The sequence below is a fragment of the Hemitrygon akajei genome, chromosome 18 (genome assembly GCF_048418815.1).
Source record: "Hemitrygon akajei chromosome 18, sHemAka1.3, whole genome shotgun sequence".
NCBI lineage: Eukaryota > Metazoa > Chordata > Chondrichthyes > Myliobatiformes > Dasyatidae > Hemitrygon > Hemitrygon akajei.
Window position 1 is genome coordinate 37,477,081 of NC_133141.1, and position 24,655 is coordinate 37,501,735.

At 42.7% G+C, this 24,655-nt stretch overlaps 1 protein-coding gene across 3 annotated transcripts in view; it reads right to left on the minus strand.

The window, feature by feature from the left end:
* Positions 1 to 4,948: 4,948 nt before the first annotated feature.
* LOC140741573 (gasdermin-A2-like) overlaps positions 4,949 to 24,655 on the minus strand; it is a 42,221-nt gene continuing 22,514 nt past the window's right edge. For all 3 annotated transcript variants that reach the window (XM_073071878.1, XM_073071879.1, XM_073071877.1), the window contains exons 4-10: positions 18,542 to 18,695; positions 16,862 to 16,970; positions 15,622 to 15,729; positions 14,231 to 14,361; positions 10,797 to 10,971; positions 9,246 to 9,319; positions 4,949 to 5,797 (exon numbers count right to left, since the gene is read on the minus strand). In XM_073071878.1, coding sequence (XP_072927979.1) covers positions 5,579 to 5,797; positions 9,246 to 9,319; positions 10,797 to 10,971; positions 14,231 to 14,361; positions 15,622 to 15,729; positions 16,862 to 16,970; positions 18,542 to 18,695 — 970 coding nt within the window. In that variant the 3' untranslated portion in view covers positions 4,949 to 5,578. The remainder of the gene's footprint in view (positions 5,798 to 9,245; positions 9,320 to 10,796; positions 10,972 to 14,230; positions 14,362 to 15,621; positions 15,730 to 16,861; positions 16,971 to 18,541; positions 18,696 to 24,655) is intronic.

Sequence of the window (24,655 nt, forward strand, 5' to 3'; positions counted from 1 at the left end):
TCATTTTCCTCCAGATCATATTTCTCATTTGGAACGTTCGACATTTGTTTTTGCTGTTCATCCACAACCAATATGTTCTGAACTTTGTTCTGCTGTTTCCCATTATCTCTGCTGACACAACCGCTTATGGGCAGACCACCCAATTTGTCATTCAATCTGTTCATACATCTTCCATTGCATGCAGTAGTTCCTTACTTTGGCAGGGGAAAGCTGAGGGTCCAAATAAAAGAAATATCCAGTTTGTCCAATGAGTACACCATGGAGCTACTGCTGGTCTTATTGTTGAGTTCAATGATGAATCAAGGGGTCTACGATCATCAGTATGTGCTGTCATTCCTTTCAGATTAGAAAATAAAAGTACCAAGTAAATTTATTTCATATTTCAAAGTAAATTTATTATCAAAGTACATATTTGAAAAAGAAAACAAACTGTGCAAATACAAATGAATAAGTAATACTGAGAACATGAGTTGAAGAGTTATTGAAAGTGAGTCCATAGGCTGTGTTCAGTGATCAGTTCAGTGTTGAGGTGAGTGAAGTTGTCCGTACAGGTTCAAGAGCCTGATGGCTGAAGGGTAATTACTGTTCCTGAACCTGGTGGTGCGTCACCTAAGGCTCCTGTATCTTCTTCCCGATGGCAGCAGTGAGAAAATAGTGTGGCCTGGATGAAGGGTCCCTGATGATGGATGCTGTTTTCTTGTGGCAGCACTCTTTGTAGATGTGCTCAATAGTGGGGAGAGTTTTTTCCTGTAGATTTTCTTTGTATTTCAGTTTGTCTTCTTTTGCACATTGATGCCAGTGTTTGTGTATAGATTTTCATTGATTCTATTGTATTTCTTTGTTCTATTATGAATGCCTGCAAGAAAAATTAATCTCAGGGTAGTATATGATGACATACAGTGCCTATAAAAAGTATTTACCCCCCCCCCCAGAAGTTTTAATGTTTTATTGTTTTACAACATTGAATCACAGTGGATTTTTTTGTCACTGATCAACAGAAAAATACTTTTTCATGTCAAAGTGACAACATCTCTACAAAGTGATTGAAAATAATTACAAAAATGCAACACAAAATAATTTAATGCATAAGTATTCACCCTCCCTTTAATATGACACACCAAATTGTCACTGGTGCAGCCAATTGGTTTTAGAAATCACAAAATTAGTTAACTGGAGATCACCTGTGTGCAGTCAAGGTGTTTCAATTGATTGTAGTAAAAATACACCTGAAAGGTCCAACTGCTGTATATACAGCAATTGAGTAACAGCAAAAGGTCCAATTGAGTGTATTTTCATGATCTTTTGCTGGGGTAGTCCATCCACTTCAAAGTTTGCCTTGTTGTGCACTCAGAGATGCTCTTCTGCACACCACTATTGTAACACATAGTTTTTTTGAGTTACTGTTGCCTTTCTGTCAGCTGGAACTGGTCAGGCCATTCTCCCCGACCTCGCTCATTAACAAGGCATTTTCACCCACAGAACTGCCACTCACTGGTTGTTTTTGTTGTTTTTCGCACCATTCTCTGTAAACTCTAGAGACTGTTGTGCGTGAAAATCCTAGATCAGCAGTTTCTGAGATACTCAAACCACCCTGACTTCCACCAGCAATCATTACACAGCAGAAGTCACTTAGATCACATTTCTTCCCCTTTCTGATGTTTGGTTTGAATGACATCTGAACCTCCTTGACCACGTCTGCATGCTTTTATGCATTGAGGTGCTGCCACATGATTGGCTGATTAGATATTTGCATTAACGAGCAGGTGTACCTAATAAAGTGGTCACTGAGTACAATATATATATTTTTATTGTAGCTTACAACATATTTTATGCATTGCACCGTACTGATGCCACAAAAAACTAATTTCATAACTCTGTGTTAATAAGCAACACACACAAAATGCTGGTGGAACACAGCAGGCCAGGCAGCATCTATAGGAAGAAGCTCTGTCGACATTTCGGGTCGAGACCCTTCGTCAGAACTAACTGAAAGGAAAGATAGTAAGAGATTTGAAAGTAGGAGGGGGAGGGTGTGGTAAACTATGTGTATAACTGTCTGGACATGCCCCTCTGCTGACTGCTCCTGTGGCTCCTCCCACAGACCCCTGTATAAAGGTGATTGGAGGCACTGCTCCTCCCTCAGTCTCCAGGATGTTGTGGTCACTTTTGCAGCTAATAAAAGCCTATCGTTTGCCTCCCGTCTCCGAGAGTTATTGATGGTGCATCAATTTTATTAGCAGCAATTTTAAAACATGGTGAGCATTTTACGACCAGACAAATTGGACATTGATCCTCAATCTCCCAAAGCAGCTATTGCCTTTGAACTCTGGCTTGCATACTTCCAATCGTACCTGGAAGAGATTCCCGTGACTGAGCCTGCTATCATGCACAGAGTTCTCCTCTCCAGGGTCAGTCCGCGGGTATACTCCCTAAGCAGGGACCTGCCAACCTACCAAGGGTCACTGGACGCCCTCAAAAGACAGTACCTGCAGCCGGTGAACACCGTCTACGCAAGACATCACTTAGTGACGCGGCGGCAGCGGGCCGGAGAGTCAAGCGCTGAGTTTGTCCGGGCTCTACAGACACTCGAGCGGGCCTGCGACTGCAGGGGACTGACGGCAGAACAGCATGCGGAGCTGCTGGTACGAGAGGCCTTCGTTACGGGGATCAGGTCAGTGTATGTGCGCCAGTGGCTGCTGGAAAATGCCGATCTTACCTTACAGTCGACGATCGAGCTGGCCGACACGCTGGAGGCTGCTCTGCACAACGCTGACGCTGTCCAGGCTCCTGATCTCCCACCGGCCCTGTGGACGCTGCAGACCCCGCCACCCACCGATGAATCGACCATGGCTGCTGCCAGTTGCAAGTCCGCGCAGTGTTACTTCTGCGGACTCAAAAAGCACCCCCGAAAACGCTGCCCGGCCCAAGAAGCGACCTGCTCCAGCTGCGGAAAGAAGGGCCACTTCGCCAAGGCCTGTAAGTCTAAACCGCGAGCAGGGTCGAGCAGCGCTGCATGCGAGGCATGGGGGTCGCCATCTTGGTCGCCGCCATCTTGCCTGCCCGCCTCGTGCAAGGCATGGGGCGGCCATCTTGGTCGCCGCCATCTTGCCTGCCCGCCTCATGCGAGGCATGGGGGCGGCCATCTTTGTTGGTGCCACCTCGCCCCCGCCTCCGACCCACAGATGCTTACCGGGCACCAAGACGGCGATTCAACTCTGTTCTCTGTAACCCTCAACCAAAGCGCCCCACACCAACTTGCAAGGTCAATGATGGACATCCTGGTGGAGGGGCACAGGATTAGCTGCCTGTTTGACACGGGCAGCACTGAGAGTTTTATTCACCCGGACACTGTGCAACGCTGCGGACTCGTGACACAGCCGGTAAGCCAGAGGGACACCATGGCTTCTGGGTTGCATTCCACAGACATCCGGGTGGGTTGTGTAGCAACATTGGTGGTGCAGGGCACAGAATATCGGGACTTTGCGTTACTGGTCACGCCTCAACTGTGTGCCCCTGTGCTATTGGGGCTCGACTTCCAGAGCCACCTGAAAAGTGTGACAATGGAGTATGACGGGCCCCTCCCACCAATCACTGTCAGAAATCCTCAGTTTTGTGGGACTTCATCATATACCCCGCTACTGACCACACACACACACACCAACCCGCACATCCCACCCAACACCATGCCAACAGCCACGCTATTGACACCACTTGCAGCCTCTCCACCCTCAAGATCCCTCCTCCACCGCTGTTCGCCAACCTGACCTCCGACTGTAAACCTGTGGCAACTAAAAGCAGGAGATACAGCGCGGGGGACAGGGCCTTCATTAAGTCGGAGGTGCAGCGGCTGCTCAGGGAGGGGATCATTGAGCCAAGCACAAGTCCTTGGAGGGCCCAGGTGGTCGTCGTTCGGACCGGGCAGAAAAATAGGATGGTCGTGGACTATAGCCAGACCATCAATAGGTTCACGCAGCTTGACGCGTACCCCCTACCCCGCATCATGGATATGGTCAATCAGATAGCTCAGTACAAGGTGTACTCGACCATAGACCTGAAATCCGCTTATCACCAGCTCCCCATCCGCCCAGAGGACCGCCCCTACACCGCCTTCGAGGTGGGCGGCATGCTCTATCATTTCCTGCGCGTCCCCTTCGGTGTCACGAATGGTGTCTCTGTCTTCCAGAGGGAAATGGACCGGATGATGGACCAATGCCAACTGAAGGCCACGTTCCCATATTTGGATAACATCACCATCTGCGGTCACGACTGGCAGGATCACGACACCAACTTGCAACGATTTTTCCAAGTGGCCAAAGCTCTTAACCTCACCTATAATAGGGACAAGTGTGTATTCGGAACCACCCGACTTGCTATCCTTGGGTATGTCGTGGAGAACGGGGTCATTGGCTCTGACCCCGACCGTATGCGCCCCCTATTGGAACTCCCTCTCCCCACCACCCTCATTTACTGGGAGCGTTGTAGACAAAGGCCCCAAAGCATTGTTGAGGGTTCTCACCACCCATCCCACAATCTCTTTGACCCACTACAGTCAGGAAGTACGTACAGAAGCATCAGGGCTAGGACTGCCAGACTGGGTAATAGCTACTTTCCTCAGGCCGTGACACTAATGAATACCCTGCCGTCGCTGAAGTCTCATCACTGGGACAGTGAAGCAAAGTATTCCAAAGGAAACAAAATCTGACACTTTTGATGTGGAAAGCACGCGGCATGTTTTAAATTTACTGCTTTTGTGATTTGAATAAAGAGCAGAAACCTATCCCAGTTACACATGCTGAATGTGCTTTATGGTTGCCACAATGTCAACACCATATTCTTCAAATGGAATGCAGATGGCATTATAAAATAGAACTTTATTAGTGTAATAAAAATCAAAGAGGGTCAGAGGTGTGTTGTTTTGTTACCATCCATTCAGATCTGTAAGTTCAACGCCTGCTTAAAGATTAGCTTTATTTGCCACATGTACATTGAAAAGTACAGTGAAAGGTATCGTTTGCGTCAATTCAAATCAGTGAGGATAGTTTTGAGCAGTCATGTGTCGTCACACTTTGGAAGGCAACATAGCCTGCCCGCAAATCACTAACTCTAACTCATACGTCTTTGGGCTGTGGGAGGAAACCGGAGCACCTGGAGGAAACCCATGCGGTCACGGGGAGAACGTACAAACTCCTCAGTGCCATTCTTATAATAGTTATGTCAATACACTGGAAGAATGAAGTGAAAATATTACACAGGCATTATAACAAATCTACAAGTGCTTTAAAGTTAGCATCATAGCATAAAAGTTGTTGGTCATACCATATAAATCAATTGATAATGAGGAACTTATAAGCAAAACAGCATTGTGTGGCAAACGCAATTGACATTCAAATAAATCTTTCAGAAGGTTAACTAGAAAATTTGATCTGTCTTTTTCACTCTCCTTTATTATTTTTGGATATTTCTAGTATTTGGTGAATGAAGCAAAATTTAACCCAGAAGTTTATGATTATACTTGATCTTGGATAAAATAATGATGCAAGACAGGTTATTCAATGTTGTTTGGATGTGATTCACTCCCTCATTTGCTGGTCAGTAAATTTAGACAGCACAAAGCAATGGGCAGTTCACAGAGATACAGTTCTCCCTTCTTCTGGACACTGTCTCTCTCCAGGTGAAGTCCAATTTCATTCAGTAAGTCTGCAGTTATTCCAAACGCATCTTCTGTGAAACTTCCAGTCTCCACTTTCAGTATCTGGTCAGCTTGGCTGTGTTCTAGATCCTTGAGGATAGTGGTGACCTTCAGAAATGCAACCAGGTACAACATTAAGTTGGATTTGCATAGCAACTTTAACAGAATAAAATATCCCAAGGTGCTATAATGAAGAACCATCAAGCAAAGTTTGAGACCAATCAAGGAGATGTTAGGACTAATGGCAGTAAGCTGTTTAAGAAATGTCCTAAAAGAGGACGTTAAGTTAAAGAAATGGAGGAGTTCAGGAAGGGATCTTGGGAGCTGAAGGCTTGGACATCCAGTGATTAAAGTAGGGATGCAGCAATGCAGGGATGTAGTGATGCTGGGAACAAAGTAGGGATGGAGGGGAGGCATGGTAGTGTAGGAGTGAGCGTAATGCTTTACAGTGGCAGATCTAAGATCAGGGTTCAATTCCCACTGCTGTCTATAAAGAGTTTGTACATTCTCCCCGTGACTGTGTGTGTTTTGTCCGGGTGCTCCCACATTCCAAAGGCATACAGTACGAGTTAGTGTTAACAAGTTGTGGGCGTGCTATGCTGGCACCATAAGCATGGCGACACGCGAGCAAATAAGTGAAAGCATATTACCTTTTTTGTTCCATATAAAGGAATGACAGGCTGCTGCAGCACTGGGAGACTGCATTAGAATCAATTAAGGATGCAAACAAGTACCTCTCCCTTCACAAAAACTGTACACACTAAACTTCGCCACAGCCAAATACCAGTTTAGATCTTTGTGTGAGAGATGCCATCGCTGCTTGCTTTTAGAGGTTAGAAATTAGCTCCTGATCACTCATCATTCAGGATTACATGCTGTGAGCAGACTCAATTCATGGTTATAAAACTACTCAAGCTGTTGAATTTAAATTTCCAGGATATCACTCCAGCTCAAATTTTAGATTCAATTGATTTCAATCAATTGTTTTAATGGTATTGAAAATCATCATAATTTAAAGGGAGTATCAACGATTAAAACTGAAAATATTTAACTAAATATAAAATATTTACCGGTAGTTAAAAAAGCTAAATTATTTAACTAAAAATACTTAAATATTTTCAATATACTAAATATATTTTAATAGCAATATTAAAATATTACTAATCACAAATATTAATCATGCTTATTTTATTACTTACAGTTTAATTCTGCCCAGCCCACATTTTCCTTGAAAATGTATTCCCAGATAATTACAGACCCAGATAAAATTCATTCACTGATTCTGTTCGCCTCAGCATAATTAATTCAGATTTTATAAAAATTCCTTAAACTGCAATTCTGGAATCAATTCAAGATGTTTGTGTCATTTCTCAGTATCCGAGTGTCAAGGAGAATGAAATGATTGTTACTCGCGATCCGATGCAGAACAAAAATGATAAAAAACACAATAAATATAAATACATAAGATAGCTTATATACATTGATTGATTGTATGTCCATAAAGTGACACTTGGTACAGGAGTGTCTGTACATAAGGTGTCTGACAGGAAATGATTAAGTAGTGGTGGTGGGGTTGTGGAGGGGTGGGTTAGTGGGTGGAGGTGTTGATCAGCCTTACTGCTTGGGGAAAGTAACTGCTTTTGAGTCTAATAGTCCTGGCATAGACGCTGTGGAGCCTCCTTCGCAGGACAAACAGTGGGAGTGGGACAAACAGTCCTTGAGCAAGGTGGGTGGGATCTGGCATGATATTGCAAGCCTTTCCCCAGCACTTTCCTGTATACAATGGTGCTAGAAAGTTTGTGAAACCTGTGGAATTTTATCTATTTCTGCATAAATATGACCTAAAATGTGATCAGGTCTTCACACAAGTCCTAAAACTAGATAAAGAGAAACCAATTAAATAAACAAGACAAAAAACATTATACTTGTTCATTTACTTATTGAGAAAAATGATCCAATATTACATGTATTTGTTGGAAAAAGTATGTGAACCTCTGGGGTGATGGCTTTTACAAAAAGCTATTTGGAGTCAGGCATTCCAATCAATGAGATGAGATTGGAGGTGTGGATTGTAGAGGTGCCCTGCCTTATAAAAAAGACACACAAAGTCATGTTACTGACAGACTCTGCTGTTCGCAAGAAAGATCTGTTTATGTGCACCTTGCCTCGATCAAAACAACTTTTAGAGGACCATAGAAGAATTGTAGAGATGTATGAAGTTGGAAAAAGCTACAGAAGCATTTTTAAATACCTGAGTGTTCATCAGACCACAGTAAGAGAAATTGTCTACAAATGGAGGAATCTCAGTACTGTTGCTTCTCTCCCTAGGAGTGGGTATCCTGCAAAGATCACACCAAGAGCACAATGTGCAATGCTGAAGGAGGTGAAAAGAACCCAAGGGCAACAGCAAAAGACCTGCAGAAACCTCTAGAACTTGCTAACTCTCTGTTCATGTGTCCACTATAAGAAAAACACTGAACAAGAATGGTGTTCATGGAAGGACACCACAGAGGAAACCAATACTCTCCAAAAAATACATTGCTGCACGTCTGAAGTTTGCAAAAGACCACCTGGATGTTCTACAACGCTTCTGGGGTGTTGCTCTGTGAACAGCTGAGACAAAAGTTGAACTCTTTGGCAGAAATGCACGTTGCTATGTTTGGAGGAAAAAGGGCACTGCACACCAACACCAAAACACCATCCCAACTGTGAAGCAAGGTGGAAGGAGCATCATGGTTTGGGGCTGCTTTGCTCCCTCAGGGCCTGGACAGCTTGCAATTGTTGAGGGAACAATGAATTCAAAATTGTATCAAGACACTTTACAGTAGAATGTCGGGGTAGCAGTCCGTCACCTGAAGCTTAATAGAAAATGGATATTACAACAAAACAATGATCTGAAAGACAAGAGTAATTCAACATAAGAATGGTTTACGAAGAAGAAAATTCATGTTTTGGAATGGCTGAGTCAAAGTCCTGACCTTAATCCTATAGAAATGGTGTGGAAGGACCTGAAGCAAGCAGCTCATGCAAAGAAGCCCACCAACATCCCAGAGTTGAGGCAGTTTTGTAAGTAGGAATGGCCTAAAATTCCTCCAAGCTGATGTGCAGGACTGATCAACATTTACCAGAAATGTTTGGTTGAAGTTATTGCTGTACAAAAGGGTCACACCAGTCACTGAAAGCAAAGGTTCACATACTTTTTCAAACAAATACATGTAATATTGGATCATTTTTCTCAATAAATAAATGAACAAGTATCATATTTTTGTGTTATTTATTTAATTGGGTTCTCTATCTCGTTATAGGTCTTACATTTTAGGTCATATTTATGCAGAAATAGAGAAAATGCTACAGGGTTCACAAGCTTTCTAGCACCACTGTATACGTCCCAAACTTAATTTTCTTTTGATATCTAGTATTTTCAGTTTTAATTGCCAATATTCCCTTTAAATTATGATGATTTTCCAATACAATTAAAATCCAGCTTTGCACTATCCTTTATCCAGGTATCATTATTCAAACCCCCATCCCTTTATGGTATCAGCAGCCATCTTACCAGGGTGAATTGCTGAGACAGAATCTGCATCTTCAAACTTTGCATTAACAGTCGCAATGTTGCTGGTGGCAGATCTGAAATAAGAATTTTATGTAGCAGTTATGTAAGACATTAGTGAGACTGCGCTTGGAGTATTGCGTATGGTTTTGGTCACCCTAGCAATAGGCAAGATATTATTAAAGTAGAAAGAGAGCAGGAAGTATTTACCAAGATGTTTCCTGGACTTGGGGGCCTGAGTTGCAAGGAGTGGTCACATAGACAAGGATTTTCATCCCTGGAATGCAGGAATAAAGGATAATCCGATATAGGTAATAAGATCACGAGAGGCACAGCACTTAGTCTTTTTCCCAGAAACGAGATGCTGAAAACAAGGGACATCAAAGTCCTCTTCTTCACTCAAAGGATGTCACATATTTGGAATGAGTTGTCAGAAACAGAGAATAGAAACATTTAAAAGCATCTAGATATGTGCATGGATAGGAGAAGTTTAGAGGGCAAGTTTAGATGGGGCCAGCTCAAGAGCCAACACAGTTGGGATTGGGATGGATGAATTTGGCTGAAGAGCCTGCTTTGACACTGTATGGCCCTCATGACTCCAAGAAAAATTGTCATGCAGCCTGGAGTCAGGAGTTGAACCCACCCATACAAAGATTTGAGCAGAATATCTGCTCCACATGTGGGAGTGGGGAATTACGTTGCCGGAGGTGCTTTCTTTCAGATGGGACATTAATCGCTTCTCTGTTGGATAGGAAATCACTTGCCCAAAGAAGCCTATTGGAAGGAGGAGCCCATGGAGGGTGGATATTGAGTGGGGACAGCAGAGTTCACAACCAGAAAACTAGATTGCAGAGCTTACAAGATCTCAAGGGAGGAGGAGTACCATTTTCTTAGATAATGCGAGGGCAGAGCGGATTACTAAGCGGTTAGAGCCACAACCTACTGACTGATCTGTACATTAAAGTAGATATGCATAATTTTTCAACACATTTCACTAAATTCTTGCTCTCTAGGGCAGTGTAAATGCATTCACATTTTCAATAACAGGGGAGTCACCCTGGGTGCCCTGATTAACACTTATCACTAAGCTAAAAACATATTAATTGGACATTGTCATTGCTGTGGAAATTGAATAACCTAAAAGGTATTTTTATTTATTTATGGGTTGAGGAGTCGTGGGCAAGTCAATTGCTACTTTCTTTTGATAATATCTTATGACCAAAGGGTGGCAGCACCTTCATACATTTGGGTTGCTTGTTTGGATACTTCAATAGATACTTAAACATAAACAATATTGGTGCATAATTGTAGTCACGAGTTGTTTTCCCTCAGTGAACTCTTAATACCAATTCAGCAGTTCTGCTTTTATTTTCGAACTTGATTTATCATGGTACGATTTGAGGTCACGATCTGTGGGAGATCAGTCCAGGCCTCTGGTCTCAGAACATACTCATGACAGCACCACATGCAACTCCCGTACTCTCTTTGATGAAGACTCTGGTACATTCAGGGACAGTTCACTGTCTGTTGATCTGCAACAGAACGACGCCCTACCTTCCAAAGCTGCCAAGAGAAAGGAGACGGCCTTAACAAGCTGGTCTTCAGTTGCATTCTTCAACTGCTCCTCACTCCAGATTGCCAGGAGATTTTCTCCAAGTTCCCTTCTACCTTCCTCCAGTTGGTTCAGTTCTGAGAGGTTATAGTCCAGTCCAGCACAAGCATCGGAGAGCTGGGAATTGAAAGAGGAATAGTGAGGAAACGTGATTAACATCACAAAGTTTTGTTAATTAAACACAGCGTATACTGAGAAAGATCATCCCATGGCAATTCATGGAAGACAAAGCCCTCTCCTTCCTCCCACCCACACACATACACAGACAACCTGGCTGAAGATTTGAATTTATTGGATGCCAAAGAGGATCAGGACTGGGACTGATGGGGAACTGCCGAGCTCAGTTCCCAGATAACTCAAGAGTCATGAATCAGTGAAGGGGCAGAAGGAGTGACAAATCAGTCCCATTCAGGGAAAGCTCATTTGGGCCAAATGAGGGATGTAAATTCATTGATGAATTGGAGAGAGAAGCTTCAGTTCTGTGTTTGACTCCATTGGGTGTGCGGTGACCACTGCCTATCTATTAAATTCTCCATCTTATGTTTACTCTGAACTGCCTGTGTTTTGAAAGGAGGAGTTTCACTTCTATGTTTAATAATCAGCTTGACTTGTAGAGACAGTGGTTGTGCTTTGAACTCAACTCAGTTAGGAAGGGAATGGAGAGACATCACCCAGGACTAATTACTACATTTAGAAATTACATGTGGGAAGATGTTTATGAAAGACACAGCTGATTCACTTGGTATTCTAGATTGACATCAAAATTCATCTACAGTCGAGAGGTTATATCAATTGCCGGTGTGCAGATGGAAATGTCCCGACCAGATTCATCAGATATCATACATTCCAAAGGATGGACATGTTAGTGGCACCACCATAGCATGCCCACAACGTACTAACCATAACCCATTTATCTTTGGAGTGCAGGAGGAAACCGGAACACACAGATGGTCACGGGGAGAACGTACAAACTCCTGACAGACAGCAGTGGGAATTAAACCCAGACTGCTGGGACCGCAAAGCGTTATGCTAACCGCTACCCTACCATGCCTCTCGAGAGCAGTTGTGACCTGCATTTCACAGCCTTTACATATCCCAATGTTTATATTCACTCTCTGAAACTGTTTTTATTAATCTAGTAAACAACTTCTCCGTAAACACCAGATTCACCAGGGACCTCTGGTCTCCCTCTGTGCTGTCTACCTGCCTCCCCAACACTGCAAATTGAAGCTACTTTGTTTTCTCACTTTCTACCTTCTGATAGAGGGTCTTTCATCTGAGACGTTTATCTGGTTCTCTTTCCACAGAAACTACCTGACCTGTTGAGCATTTCCAAGATTCTCTGCACTAAGAGATTCTGCAGATGCTGGAAATCCAGTGTAACACACAAAATGCTGGAGGAACCCAGCAGGTCAAGCACCATCTATGGAAAGGTATAGAGTCGACATTTTAAACTAAGACCCAGTCCTGATGTCAACTCTTTAATCCTTTCCATAGCTGCCTGACGTGCTGGGTTCCTTTAGCATTTTGTCAGAAACAGAATCAGAATCAGAATCAGGTTTATTATCACCGGCAGGTGACGTGAAATTTGCTAATTTAGCAGCAGCAGTTCAATGTAATACATAATCTAGCAGAGAGAAAAAATAAAATAAAATATAATAAATAAACAAGTAAATCAATTACCTATATTGAATAGATTATTTTAAAAATGTGCAAAAACAGAAATACTGTCTATTAAAAAAGTGAGGTAGTGTCCAAAGATTCAAAGTACATTTAGGAATCAGATGACAGAGGGGAAGAAGCTGTTCCTGAATCGCTGAGTGTGTGCCTTCAGGCTTCTGTACCTCCTACCTGATGGTAACAGTGAGAAAAGGGCATGCCCTGGGTGCTGGAGGTCCTTAATAATGGACTCTGACTTTTTGAGACACTACTCCCTGAAGATGTGTGTGTGTTAATCCAAGATTTGCTGTTTTTATTTTCAGTTTTCAGCACTGGCAGTTTTTGATTTCCCGTTACAGCTGAGTTCAGCTCACATTTAAAAGCCTCACTTCTGTTGTTCTCTGGGTTTCTGCATGACCAGTGAAAAATCAACACCTTATCAAAGGGATATTGCAAGGAAACCCAATCCTGTCTACACACAAATTCCCTACTCTTGGATTCTACACATGAAGCAATCTGATAGTGACTGGATGTATTTCCTAATATCCTCCCTATTCCCATGTCTCTTGGGACAAATAAACCATTAATGAAAACCAGGAAAGTGATCAAATCTAATGTCAATCTTACTTTGGTGATATTTAAATAGATAGATAGATAGATACCTTATTGATCCCAAAGGAAAATACAGTGTCACAGCAGCATTACAAGGGCTGTACAAATATTAGATGATAAATAAGAAAGAATAAAATAAGTTACCTTAAAAATAAGATATACAAGATTCACAAGTCAACGATTTACAAGATTTTCAAGTTCACATTAATAAGATGGCTGGCCGGTGGTGTAGTGGCATCAGCGCCAGACTTCGGAGCGAAGGCTCCCGAGTTCGAATCCAGCTGGCTCCTTGCATGCTTTCCATCCGTGCTGGGTCGAGCATCGAGCTAGCAACTCGGCCTCGTAAAAACAAGAAAGCCTGCTAAAAAAAACGCTGTCAGGACAGCGTCCAGATGACTTCACTCGGAGTTAAGGGCTTTCTTCTTCTTCTTTTTCTTCTTCTTCTTCTTCTTCTTCTTCTTCTTCATTGATAAGATGGTAGTGCAAGAATTACTGTCATATTATAAATATGACCATCATAAAAATAAATCCGTCATATTACCATCATAAAATAAACATCCAGATAAAAAGTGATGGTAGTATTGGAGAGGGTGTCCACGATAGCAGGGTGTGGTAAACAGAGCAAAACAGAGCTTAAGCACAGCTCTGGTAAACAGAGGATGAAAACAGTCTAACAGGAGTGGGGGGGGGGGGGGGTTATCATTTCCCCCAACTATACGTTGACTCATTATAGAGCCTAATGGCCAAGGGTAAGAATAACTCCATATAACGCTCTTTGGAGTAGCATGGTTGCCTTAGTCTGTTACTAAAAGTGCTCCTCTGTTCAGCCAAGGTGGCATGCAGAGGGTGAGAGACTTTGTCCAGAATTGCCAAGATTTTCTGTAGGGTCCTTTGTTCTACTACAGCCTCCAGTGTGTCCAGTTTGACTCCTGTGACAGAGCCAGCCTTTCTAATCAGTTTATTGAGCTGGATGGCATCACCCACGATGATGCCATTGCCCCAGCACACCACCGCATAGAGGATTGCACTGGCAACAACGGACTGGTAGAACACGTGAAGGAGAGGCCTGCACACTTCAAAAGCTGAAACAAAAACCTTTTCTTACCATATCACTGAGAATAGCATGCAGTTCGGAGTCTTCAATGATTTGATATACTAGGTCCAGGAGATGTTGCTTCAAACCATCATTGAGACATTGCAGCTCGCGGCAGATTTCAAACCCTTCTTCCATACTAACTGGAAAAATAAAAAGTGTGTGAAACTTTGGAGAAGCTGTGTTCATGTGGTGCGGGCATTTTGTTAAACACCCTGGCAGCACTGTAGTTGTATTGACTGCTTCAACCATCCAAGGACTGTAGCCGTGATGTGCACTAAGTTCCGATTAGCGAAGCAAGTGATCATTGTTAGAGGTGTATAAGATGATATGAGGCATAGATAGATAGCCAGCGATGTTTTCCCAGGGTGGAAAAGGCTCATACATAAGGGCATAATTTTAAGGTGATTGGAAGGAAGTATAGGAAGGATGTCACAGTTAGGTTTTTTTTAAACACAGAGAGTATAGGTACGTGAACACGCTGTCATAGCTGGTGGTCGAGGCATTTAAGACACTTAGGCTCATGGAAGAAAGAAAAATGAAGGATTATATGGGAGCGAAGGGTTAGATTGATCTTGGAGTAGGTTAAGAGGTCAGCACAATATCGTGGGGCAAAGAGCCTGTACTGTGCTGTACTGTCTATCTTCTATGATTTGCAAGATCAGCAAATGAATTCCTGTCCTTGGGAGCAGAAAGAAAAATGCAATCGGGCATGTACACACATTTTTCAGTGTCACGAGAGAAATCAGAAGTAGGGGCTGTATTTGATCCTTCCCCAGTGCCCAGTTTCAAATCTCGTCGATGGGATTACTAAAAAAAAATCTACTGCTCTTTCATGTTCTCTTTACACAAAAAGATTAAAGAGAGATTCTTTTTTTTTAAGATGTTATATAGAATAGATAAAGTGGTTTCATTGAGATAAGGATCAGGGAGGTAACACCACATTCCAAGGTCACATCTATGATTATACAAAAGCTTGCTGTCCCTTAGTTCAAGGAACTCCTGTACTGCCTACCTGGTCCTGCCAGGTTTCCTCCCATTCCCAGGTTAACTGGCCATTGCAAGTTGCCCCCAGTACATGCAACTGAATGGTAGAATCTAGGGTGAGTTTATCGAATGAAGGGAGAAAGGGATGTTCTATAGATCAGCACATGGATGAAAGAGAAATGGAGGTCTACATAGGAGGGAAGGGTTAAATGGTTGGCACAACGTCATGGGACAAAGGGCCTGTACTGTGCTTTTGTGTTCTATGTTCTAACATAGGCTTAGTGTTGATGGAGTGACATAATTGGTTGAAGGGCCTTGCTATAATTTACTATGAATCTATGATTCTATTTTTGCTCCTGTCAGAAACATGGCCTATCCTTTAAAGAATTTCCATCTGACTCCATCAGAGACTGTACCATCTGTGCTGTCCAGGCACATCCATGACTTCTTCTGACTCTTCACACTTGTCACTGATCGCCTCATCAGCAACTTTGTCTGACCCTTCATACTTGGCTTTGATAGGCCTAAAAAGAAAAAGAAAAATCGTAGAATTGCAGGAAAACACAAAGCATACAAATGCTTTAGGCAATGGAGCCATCAAAGATAAGACTAATCCGTAAGTTGAAGTCCTAGTATTGGGATTTTCAGGCCATCGAAACATTGACTGTTTATTCTCCTCCAGAGATAGTCATAGAAAAGTATAGCATAGAAACAGGCCCTCCAGACCCCTATCATCCATGTACCCATCCAAACTGCTCTTAAATCGAGCTCACATGCACTACTTGTGTTGGCAGCTCATTTCACACTCTCACAACCCGCTGAGTGAAGAAGTTTCCCATCATGTTCTCCTTAAACCTTTCACCTTTCACCCTTAACCCATGACCTCTAGCTGTAGATCCACCCAACCTCAGTGAAAAAAGTCTGCTTGCATTTACTCTCACAATTTTGTATACCTCTATCAAATCTCCCCTTAATCTTTTATGTTCCAAGGAATAAAGACCTAAACTATTCAATCTTCCCTTATAACTCAGATCCTCCAGTTCTGGCAACATCTTTGTAAATTTTCTCTGAACTCTTTCAACCTTATTTACGTCTTTCCTGTAGGTAGGAGATCAAAATTGCACACAATACTCCAAGTTAGGCCTCACCAATGTTAATACAACTTCAACATAACATCTCAATTCCTGTACTCAATAATTTTATTTATGAAGGCCAACGTGCCAAAAGCTTTCTTTACGACCCGATCTGCCTGTGACACCACTTTCAATGAAATATGGACCTGTGTTCCTAGATCCCTTTTTCCTACCACACTCCTCGGTGTCCTACCATTCAATGTGTAGGGCCTACCTTGGTTGGTCCTCTCAACACCTCACACCTCGCTGATGCTGCCCGACTTTGCTGAGTTCCTCCGGCATTTTGTGTGTGTTGCTCAAGCATCTGCATAATATCTTGTCTTTACAATAATATAGCAATTACAGCTCTTATTGCGGCGAAGAGGGAAATTAATCAAAAGATTTTATCAGCCAGAGGCTCCAGGCATTGGTCTACCAACTCTACTGACACCCGGAAGGAGAGGACTGGTACAGAGTCACTGAGGCAGGCCTCAGACTGGAACACGGGAGAAAGGTAAAACATTTCAATTCTTAAATTACTTACAGAGCATGCCTTCATTAGTAACAGTGATGTTCCACACTTTGTAGGCAAGGACTGCTCCATCAGGAATGCACAGTGTACTTGCTGCCGCAAGGTTGTATTCTGCACCCACCTAAACAGGATATTGTCTTTAGAAATACTTGGGAGATAGGAGCAGGAGAGGATCCCACCACTCAGAAACTAAGGGAGCACAACTCAGTGAGTGAAAGGATTTGCTTAATTGCTTGGAATCATTGCTTTAAAATAAATCTTTTGTATTAAACTTATTTCAGATATTTATTTTCAGTGTGATGTCCTAGATTAGGTTCAATTTTGTCAAAGAAGAAATTTCCAGGTATTTCTCTTCACTGGTATTTTACATCTGGTTTGTCATTTCTCTGAGGAAATTGTGTGGTGTCAAGTGAGATGGACAAAAATCTATACTTATATCAAAATTCTTTGTTACCTTCTCAATGGTATGCAATTCAACTGTGCAGGAACATAAGAAGCTGTGGAGAGTCGTGGACTCTGCCCAATACATCACAGACACATCCCTGTCCACCATCAGTAGTATCTACAGGAGGTGCTCCCTCAAGAAAGCAACACCTATCATCGCAGATCCCCACCATCGGGACCATCTTCTCACAGCTGCTATGGGGCAGAAGGCACAGAAGCCTGAAGTCCCACAGCACCAGCTTCAGAAACAGCTACTTTGCTTCAGCCATTTTGTTCTTGAACCAACCTGAAAAACCCTAACCGACACTTTGATTGTTCTGCACTAAAATAGACATCATTTTTGTTTGTTCTAATTGTGTTCTTACTTGCAAAGCTGTGTATAATTTATGTTTAATGTGTCTTTATTATGAATGCTGCTTATGTGATGCTATCCACCTGTGTATACATGTACTTGTGCATATGATAATAAACTCCACTTGATTTTGATCTCCCCATCTCAGTAATCATTTGCAAGAGAATTTGCAAGGGCGGCACAGTCGCGTATTGGTTAGTATGATGCTATTACAGCACCAGTGATTGGAGCTTGATTTTCGCCACTATCTGTAAGGAGCTTATACATTCTCCTTGAGATCATGTGGCTTTCTTCCGGGTGCTCCGGTTTTCTCCCACATGAGGGTTAGTGAGTTGTGGGCGCCGTAAACACAGTCTCACTTGTGGGCTGGCCCCCAGCACGTATTCAGACTGTGTTGGCCGTTGACACAAGCGATGCAATTCACTGTATATTTCGATGTTTTATTTTGCATGTGACACATAAAGCCAATCTTTATCTGATCCAGAAATCATTCATGCACACCATTCAACCATAGCCCCAACCAGACCTTCTTCCCCATCTCTGCTACAGACCTTTGATTTATTTTGCCGCATCTAACCACAGAATTCAGTCTCTCTCTCTCTCCCTCATTTCTCTCTTCCTTTCACGTTCTCCTTAAAATCCAATTCTTCAATCAAGCTTTTGATCATATCCCTTATCTATCAGTGTCTCAGAGTTTCATGATATATTGACATGCTCCCATGAAGTGCTCTTGTAGTGTGTGATGCATAATTCAACCGTGCAGAAAGGCTCTGTGGACAGGCAGATTTTTCATATCTGAAAACGTTTTCTAAAATTTTACCTGTTAAACTACAGCGCAGAAATCTCACAGCAAATTAGAAAGGAACTAATTTATTAACCATGGTAAGTGCTCCTACCAAGGAGTTGAAAGGTAAAGTTATATAGAATTGAGATCCTCTTTCATTAATCTTCTTCAGGGTGATGGACTGTACAGATACTAATGCTTCAGTCACTACGCAGAGGTCTTCTGAGTAACTGTTCTTGATATGGTCCCACAAGCGTCCAACTTTTCTGAAAGGAAAAACCAATTGTGAACAAATACAGTTCTTAACTTTCAATCTACTAATATGCCAAAAATCCTGGTGCCCCAAGTACAGTGCAACTGAAGGGCACCAATTCTTATCTTTCTTTGAGTGATACTAGATGTACCCTTCCACCTCTGGGAATCATTATTTCTTAATGACCAGATTCCTTCATCTGAACACAACAAAGAACGAATCTTCAAATTAAAATGCTGCACTCTTTAGTGGATGCCATGTCGACGCAGTGGGCTGTGTGAGATGAAGTATTGCTCTTCAGTGTCTGTGCACAGTTCTCAGTCTTTTCAGGGTGACCGTTGTTTCTTTGTTAAGGTTACAACCAATGGTGGGGTCCATTTGGTGTGGAAACAGGTCCAAGATTTCCCAGTGGTTTGGCCTGTCTCCTGCTGCCTGTGAATGTGGTTCAGAATCCCCAGTTCCTTCCTGGAGCTCATGACCCCATGTACAATTTGGTACTGGAGCAAATGATTTTCATTACCTCTTTTCTAAGTCACCAATTTTAATGCTAAGGCCTTTCTTCTTAAAATAAAGATACATTTCCTTGTATTTTCTTACATAGAAATCAGCCATCTGCACCCAACTATCATTCACTTATACTAGTGGTGATTTTAGAGTGTAGGATTTACCTACCAGCCAGGATGCCTTTGACAAACTGAGCAGACATCTTAGAGATAATCTGCAAACTCACGTAGACGTCACTAGGGTTAGGCTTGAATCTGGGTCACTGCGACTGTGAAGGAGCAGGTTGTTTTGTTATTTATTTAGAGATACAGCTCGGTAACAGGCCCTTCTGGCTCAATGAGCCCTCACCATCAAATTACACCCATGTGACCAATTAACCTGCTAACCCACACGTCTGTGCGAGGAAAACCAAGCAACCAGGGGAAGCCCATGTGGTCACGGGGAGAACGTACAAACACCTAATTGGCAGTGGTGAGAATTGAACCCTGGTCACTGGCACTGTAACAGTGTTATGCTAACCACTACGCTACCGTGCCTAGCTAGCACGTCACTGTTCCACTTAAACTGATGCTAAAGAATGTCGTTATATGATCACTATCTACTTACTTACTGCTATAAGTTCAGGCTTTATCATTTACCACCAGATGGCTCCTGTGCACCTACATTCTGTTATCTACTGACTTTTTATCTTGTCAATGCAGAACAAAAAATTAGTTGGTTCCAAGCTGATAATGAAGTTTTCGATGCCCGAAATACCAAAGAGCAGGCTGATAAAAGAAGCAAAGACAAAATTTATGCAGAAAGTAGTTTGGATTTGGAAAGCACAGGCTCGATACAAGATCGCAAAAGACAAATAAATAAAAATTTAATGAGAGAATGTTGGGGGAATATAGAGAAGAGGCAGTGCTGTGGAAATAACATAATCCCATTCTAAATGAATGAAAGGCTAAACAAACTGTTTCTGTGTTGTACTGCTCCAGCATTCTGTAGATTGTGACTGGCACCTGCTTTTAGAAACTGATTTCTCCCATGGTGACAAATATGTACTTTGATAATAAATTTACTCGTACTTCCCCCCGAGAAGGAACTCTTGAAGAATTCCACAAAGCTCGATTTAATATGTGCAGCATTCTGACCAACTGCCTTCAGTCTGAAAGATTATCTGTTTCTCTTTCCTGACCCGCTAACTGCTTACAGCATTTTCTGCTTTGATTTAACATGCATGAGCACATTTCAGCTAAAACTACCCAGATGTTGATTGTTTTGATAATATTTAAATCCTGGGATGTGGGCTTCTGGGCTAGATCAGCATTTATACCTAATGGCCTTTGACATGGGTTGTTTCAGAGGACAACTAAGCATGTATTAAGGAACTGGAGCTGCAGTTACAGTTGATGACATTTGACTCATATGGGAGAATGAGGAGGTGATAGCCAGGAGCTACAGGGAGGTAGTTACCCCTAGGGTGCAGGAGACAGGTCACTGGGTGACCATCAGGAGAAGAAAGGGAAATGTACAGCCAGTGCAGAGTACACCTGTGGCCGTTCCCCTCAATAATAAGTATATAACTTTAAATACTTTTGAGGGGGACAACCTACCGGGGGGAGCCACAATAACCTGGTCTGGTGCCGAGGCTCAGAAGAGCAGAGAGGTGAAGAGGACTGTGCTGTTGATAGGAGATTCTTTGCTCAGAGCAACAGAGACGAGGTTCTGTGGGCGTGATAGAGACACCCATATGGTATGGTGCCAGGATCAGGGATGTCTTGGATCGTGTCCATGGCATTCTCAAGGGTGAAAGTGAGCAGCCAGAAGTCTCAGTACACATTGGCACCAATGATATAGGTAGACAAGGTGAGGAGGTCCTGAAGAGAGATTTTAGGGAGGCAGGTAGAAAGCTGAGAAACAGGACCTCCAGGGTAGTAACCTCTGGGTTGCTGCCTGTGCCATGTGCCAGTTAGGGTAAGAGTAGGATGATTTAGCAAGTGAATTCATGGCTGCGGAACTGGTGCGGGGGCAGGGGTTCAGATTTCTAGATCATTAGGAACTCTTCTGGGGAAGGTCTGACCTGTACAAAAGGGATGGTTTACAGCTGAAAGCAAGGGGGACCAATATCCTTGCGGGCAGGTTGGTTAGAATCATTCAAGAGGGTTTAATCTAATTTGGCAGGGGGTGGGAAATGGAGTGATAGGGCTGAAGATGAGGTAGTTGGGTTACAAACAAAGGAAATGTGTAGTGAGACTCACAGCAAGGAGAGGCTGATGATAGGGCAAAATCACAGTCAACAGGATGAGTTACAATGTAAATGGTGGACAAAATCGAAAAGGGTGAAAGCAGGACAGAATGTGTTGTATGTGAATGAGCACAGTATATGGAATAAGGTAGATGAATTTGTAGCACAGCTACAGATTGGCATGTATGATGTTGTTGGCATCACTGAATCATGGCTGAAAGAAGATTATAGCTGGGAGCTTAATGTCCAAGGATACACATCGTATTGAAAGGATAGGCAGAAGGGGTGGAGTGGATCTGTTGGTAAAAAAAATTAAATTATTAGAAAGAGTTGACATAGGGTTGGAAGGTGTTGAAACATTGTGGATAGACTGAGGAACTGCAAGGGTAAAAAGATCCTGATGGCAGTTATATACAGGCCTCCAAACAGTAGCCAGGAGGTGGGCTACAAGTTACAACAGGAGATAGAAAATGCATGCCAAAAGTACAATGTTACTATAGTCATGGGGGACTTCAGTATGCAGGAAGATTTGGAAAATCAGGTTGGTGCAGAATTCCAAGAGAGGGAATTTTTAGAATGCTTACGAGATGGCTTTTCAGAGCAGCTTGTGGTTGAGCCCACTAGGGGATCAGTTATTCTGGATTGGATGTTGTACAATGAACCAGAATCGATTAGAGAGCTTAAGGTAAAAGAACCCTGAGGGGTAAGTGATCATAATATGATCGAATTCATCCTAAAATTTGTGTAGGAGAAGCTAAAGTCAGATGTATCAGTATTACAGTAGAGTAAAGGGAATCATAAAGGCATGAGGAAGTTGGCCAGAATTGATTGGGAAAAGAACACTGGCAGGGATGGCGGTAGAGCAGTAATGGCTGGAATTTCTGGAAGCAATTCGGAAAGCACAGGATAGATACATCCCAAAGAACAAGAAGCATTCCAAAGGCAAGATGAAACAACCACAGCTAACAAGGAAAGTCAACATAAAGGCCAAAGAGAGGGCATATAATAGAGCAAAAAAAAGTGGAAAGTTAGAGGATTGGGAAGCCTTTAAATGCCAACAGAAGGCAACTAATAAGTCATTAATGAGGTAAAGATGGAACATGAAAGTAAGCTGGCCAATAGTATTAAAGAGGATTCCAGAAGTTTCTTCAGATACATAAAGTGTAAAAGAGAAGCGAGAGTGGATAGTGGACCACTGGAAAACGATGCTGGAGAGGTAGTAGTGGGGGACCAGGAAATAGACGAACTGAATAAGTATTTGGATCAGTCTTCACTGTGGAAGACACTAGCAGTATGGTGGAAGTTCTGGTGTCAGGGGTCATGGAGCGTGTGAAGTTACCTTTACTAGAGAGAAGGTTCTTGGGAAACTGAAAGGTATGAAGGTAGATACCTGGAGAAGATGGTGTTCACCCCAGAAATCAGAAAGAGGAGACTGAAGAGATTGTGGAGGCATTAGTAATGATCTTTCAAGAATCACTAGCTTCTGGAAGGTTCTGGAAGATTGCAAATGACACTCCACTCTTCAAGAAGGGCGAGAGGCAGAAGAAAGGAAACTATAGGCCAGATAGTCTGACTTCAATGATTGGAGTCAATTAAGGCTGAAGTCTCAGAGTACAAGGAGACACATGATGAAATTAGCCATTGTCAGCATGGTTTCCTCAAAGGACAATCTTGCCTGACAAATCTGTTGTAATTTTTTGAAGGAATAACAAGCAGGAGAGACAAAAGAGAATTGGTGGATGTTGTGTAGTTGGATTTTCAGAAGGCCTTTGACAAGGTGCTACAGGTGAGGTTGCTTAACAAGCTACAAGTCCATGATATTACAGGAAAGATTCTAGCATGGATAAAGCAGTAGCTGACTGGCAGGAGGCAAAGAGTGGGAATAAAGGGAGACTTTTCTAGTTGGCTGCCGGAGGTACAATGGGATTTGGGAGCTCTTGTGCAGGATTCCCTAAAGATTAATTTTTAGGTTGAGTCTGTGGTGAGGCAGGCAAATGCAATGTTAACATTCATTTCAAGAGGACTAGAATATTAAAGCAAGGATGTAATGTTGAGACTTTATAAGGCACTGGTGAGGCCTCACTTGGAGTATTGTGAGCCGTTTTGGGCCCCTTATCTTAGAAAGGTGGGCTGAAACTGGAGAAGGTTCAAAGGAGGTTCACGAAAGTTATTCAAGGATTAAACGGCTTGTCATATGAAGACCTGTATTCACTGGTATTCAGAAGAATGAAGGGTGACTTCATTGAAACCTATCGAATAGTGAAAGGCCTTGATAGGGTGGATGTGGAGAGGATGCTCCCTATGGTGGGAGAGTCTAAGACCAGAGGACACAGCCTCAGAATAGAGGGGCATCCTTTTAGAATGGAGATGAAGAGGAATTTCTTTAGCCAGAGAGTGGTGAATCTGTAGAATTCTTTGCCACAGGCAGCTGTAGAGACCAGGTCTTTATTTATATTTAAGGCAGAGGTTGATAGATTATTGATTGGTCAGGGCATGAAGGGATATGGGGAGGTTGGGGCTGAGAGGGAAAATGGATCAGCTATGATGAAATGGCGGAACAGCCTCAATGGGCCAAATGTCATAATTGTGCTCCTATATCTTATGGTCTTATAGTCTTAATTAAGAACCATTTGATCTTCGTTTGCGCTGACAAGTAGTTTGGACCAAGAATGTTGGTAGATTTCCTCCTGACTTTGACTATAGTGTTGTAGTTGAAAATCACCATCATTTATAATCCATCCTTATAATCCATTTAATTAGTTGAACTTCAATTCCTAAGCTGATGTGATGGGAGTCAAACATTTGTCTCCAGGTCAACAGCTCCAGATACTAGCTCTGTAACCAGCATGCCACTGTAACTAGTTAAAGATTTACTGCATTTGTCACATATATATAGAAACATTGAAGTGTACAGAGAAATGCGTTGTTTTGTGTCAACGGCTAACACAGTCTAAGAAATAGGCTGGGGGCAGCTCGCAAGTGTCGCCACTCCTCTGGCACCAACATAGGGTGCCCAAAATTCTCTAAATCTAACTGTACACCTTTGGGATGTGGGAGGAAACCTGACCACCCAAAGGAATCCCACATGGTCACAGAGAGAATGTACAAACTTCTTACAGACAGTGGTGGGAATTGAACCCCGATTGGTGATTGCTGGCACTGTAAAGCAATTGTACTAACCGCTATGTTACCATGCCACCACGTAGCTAGCTATGGCACTGTGGCTGTAATGGGTGTGT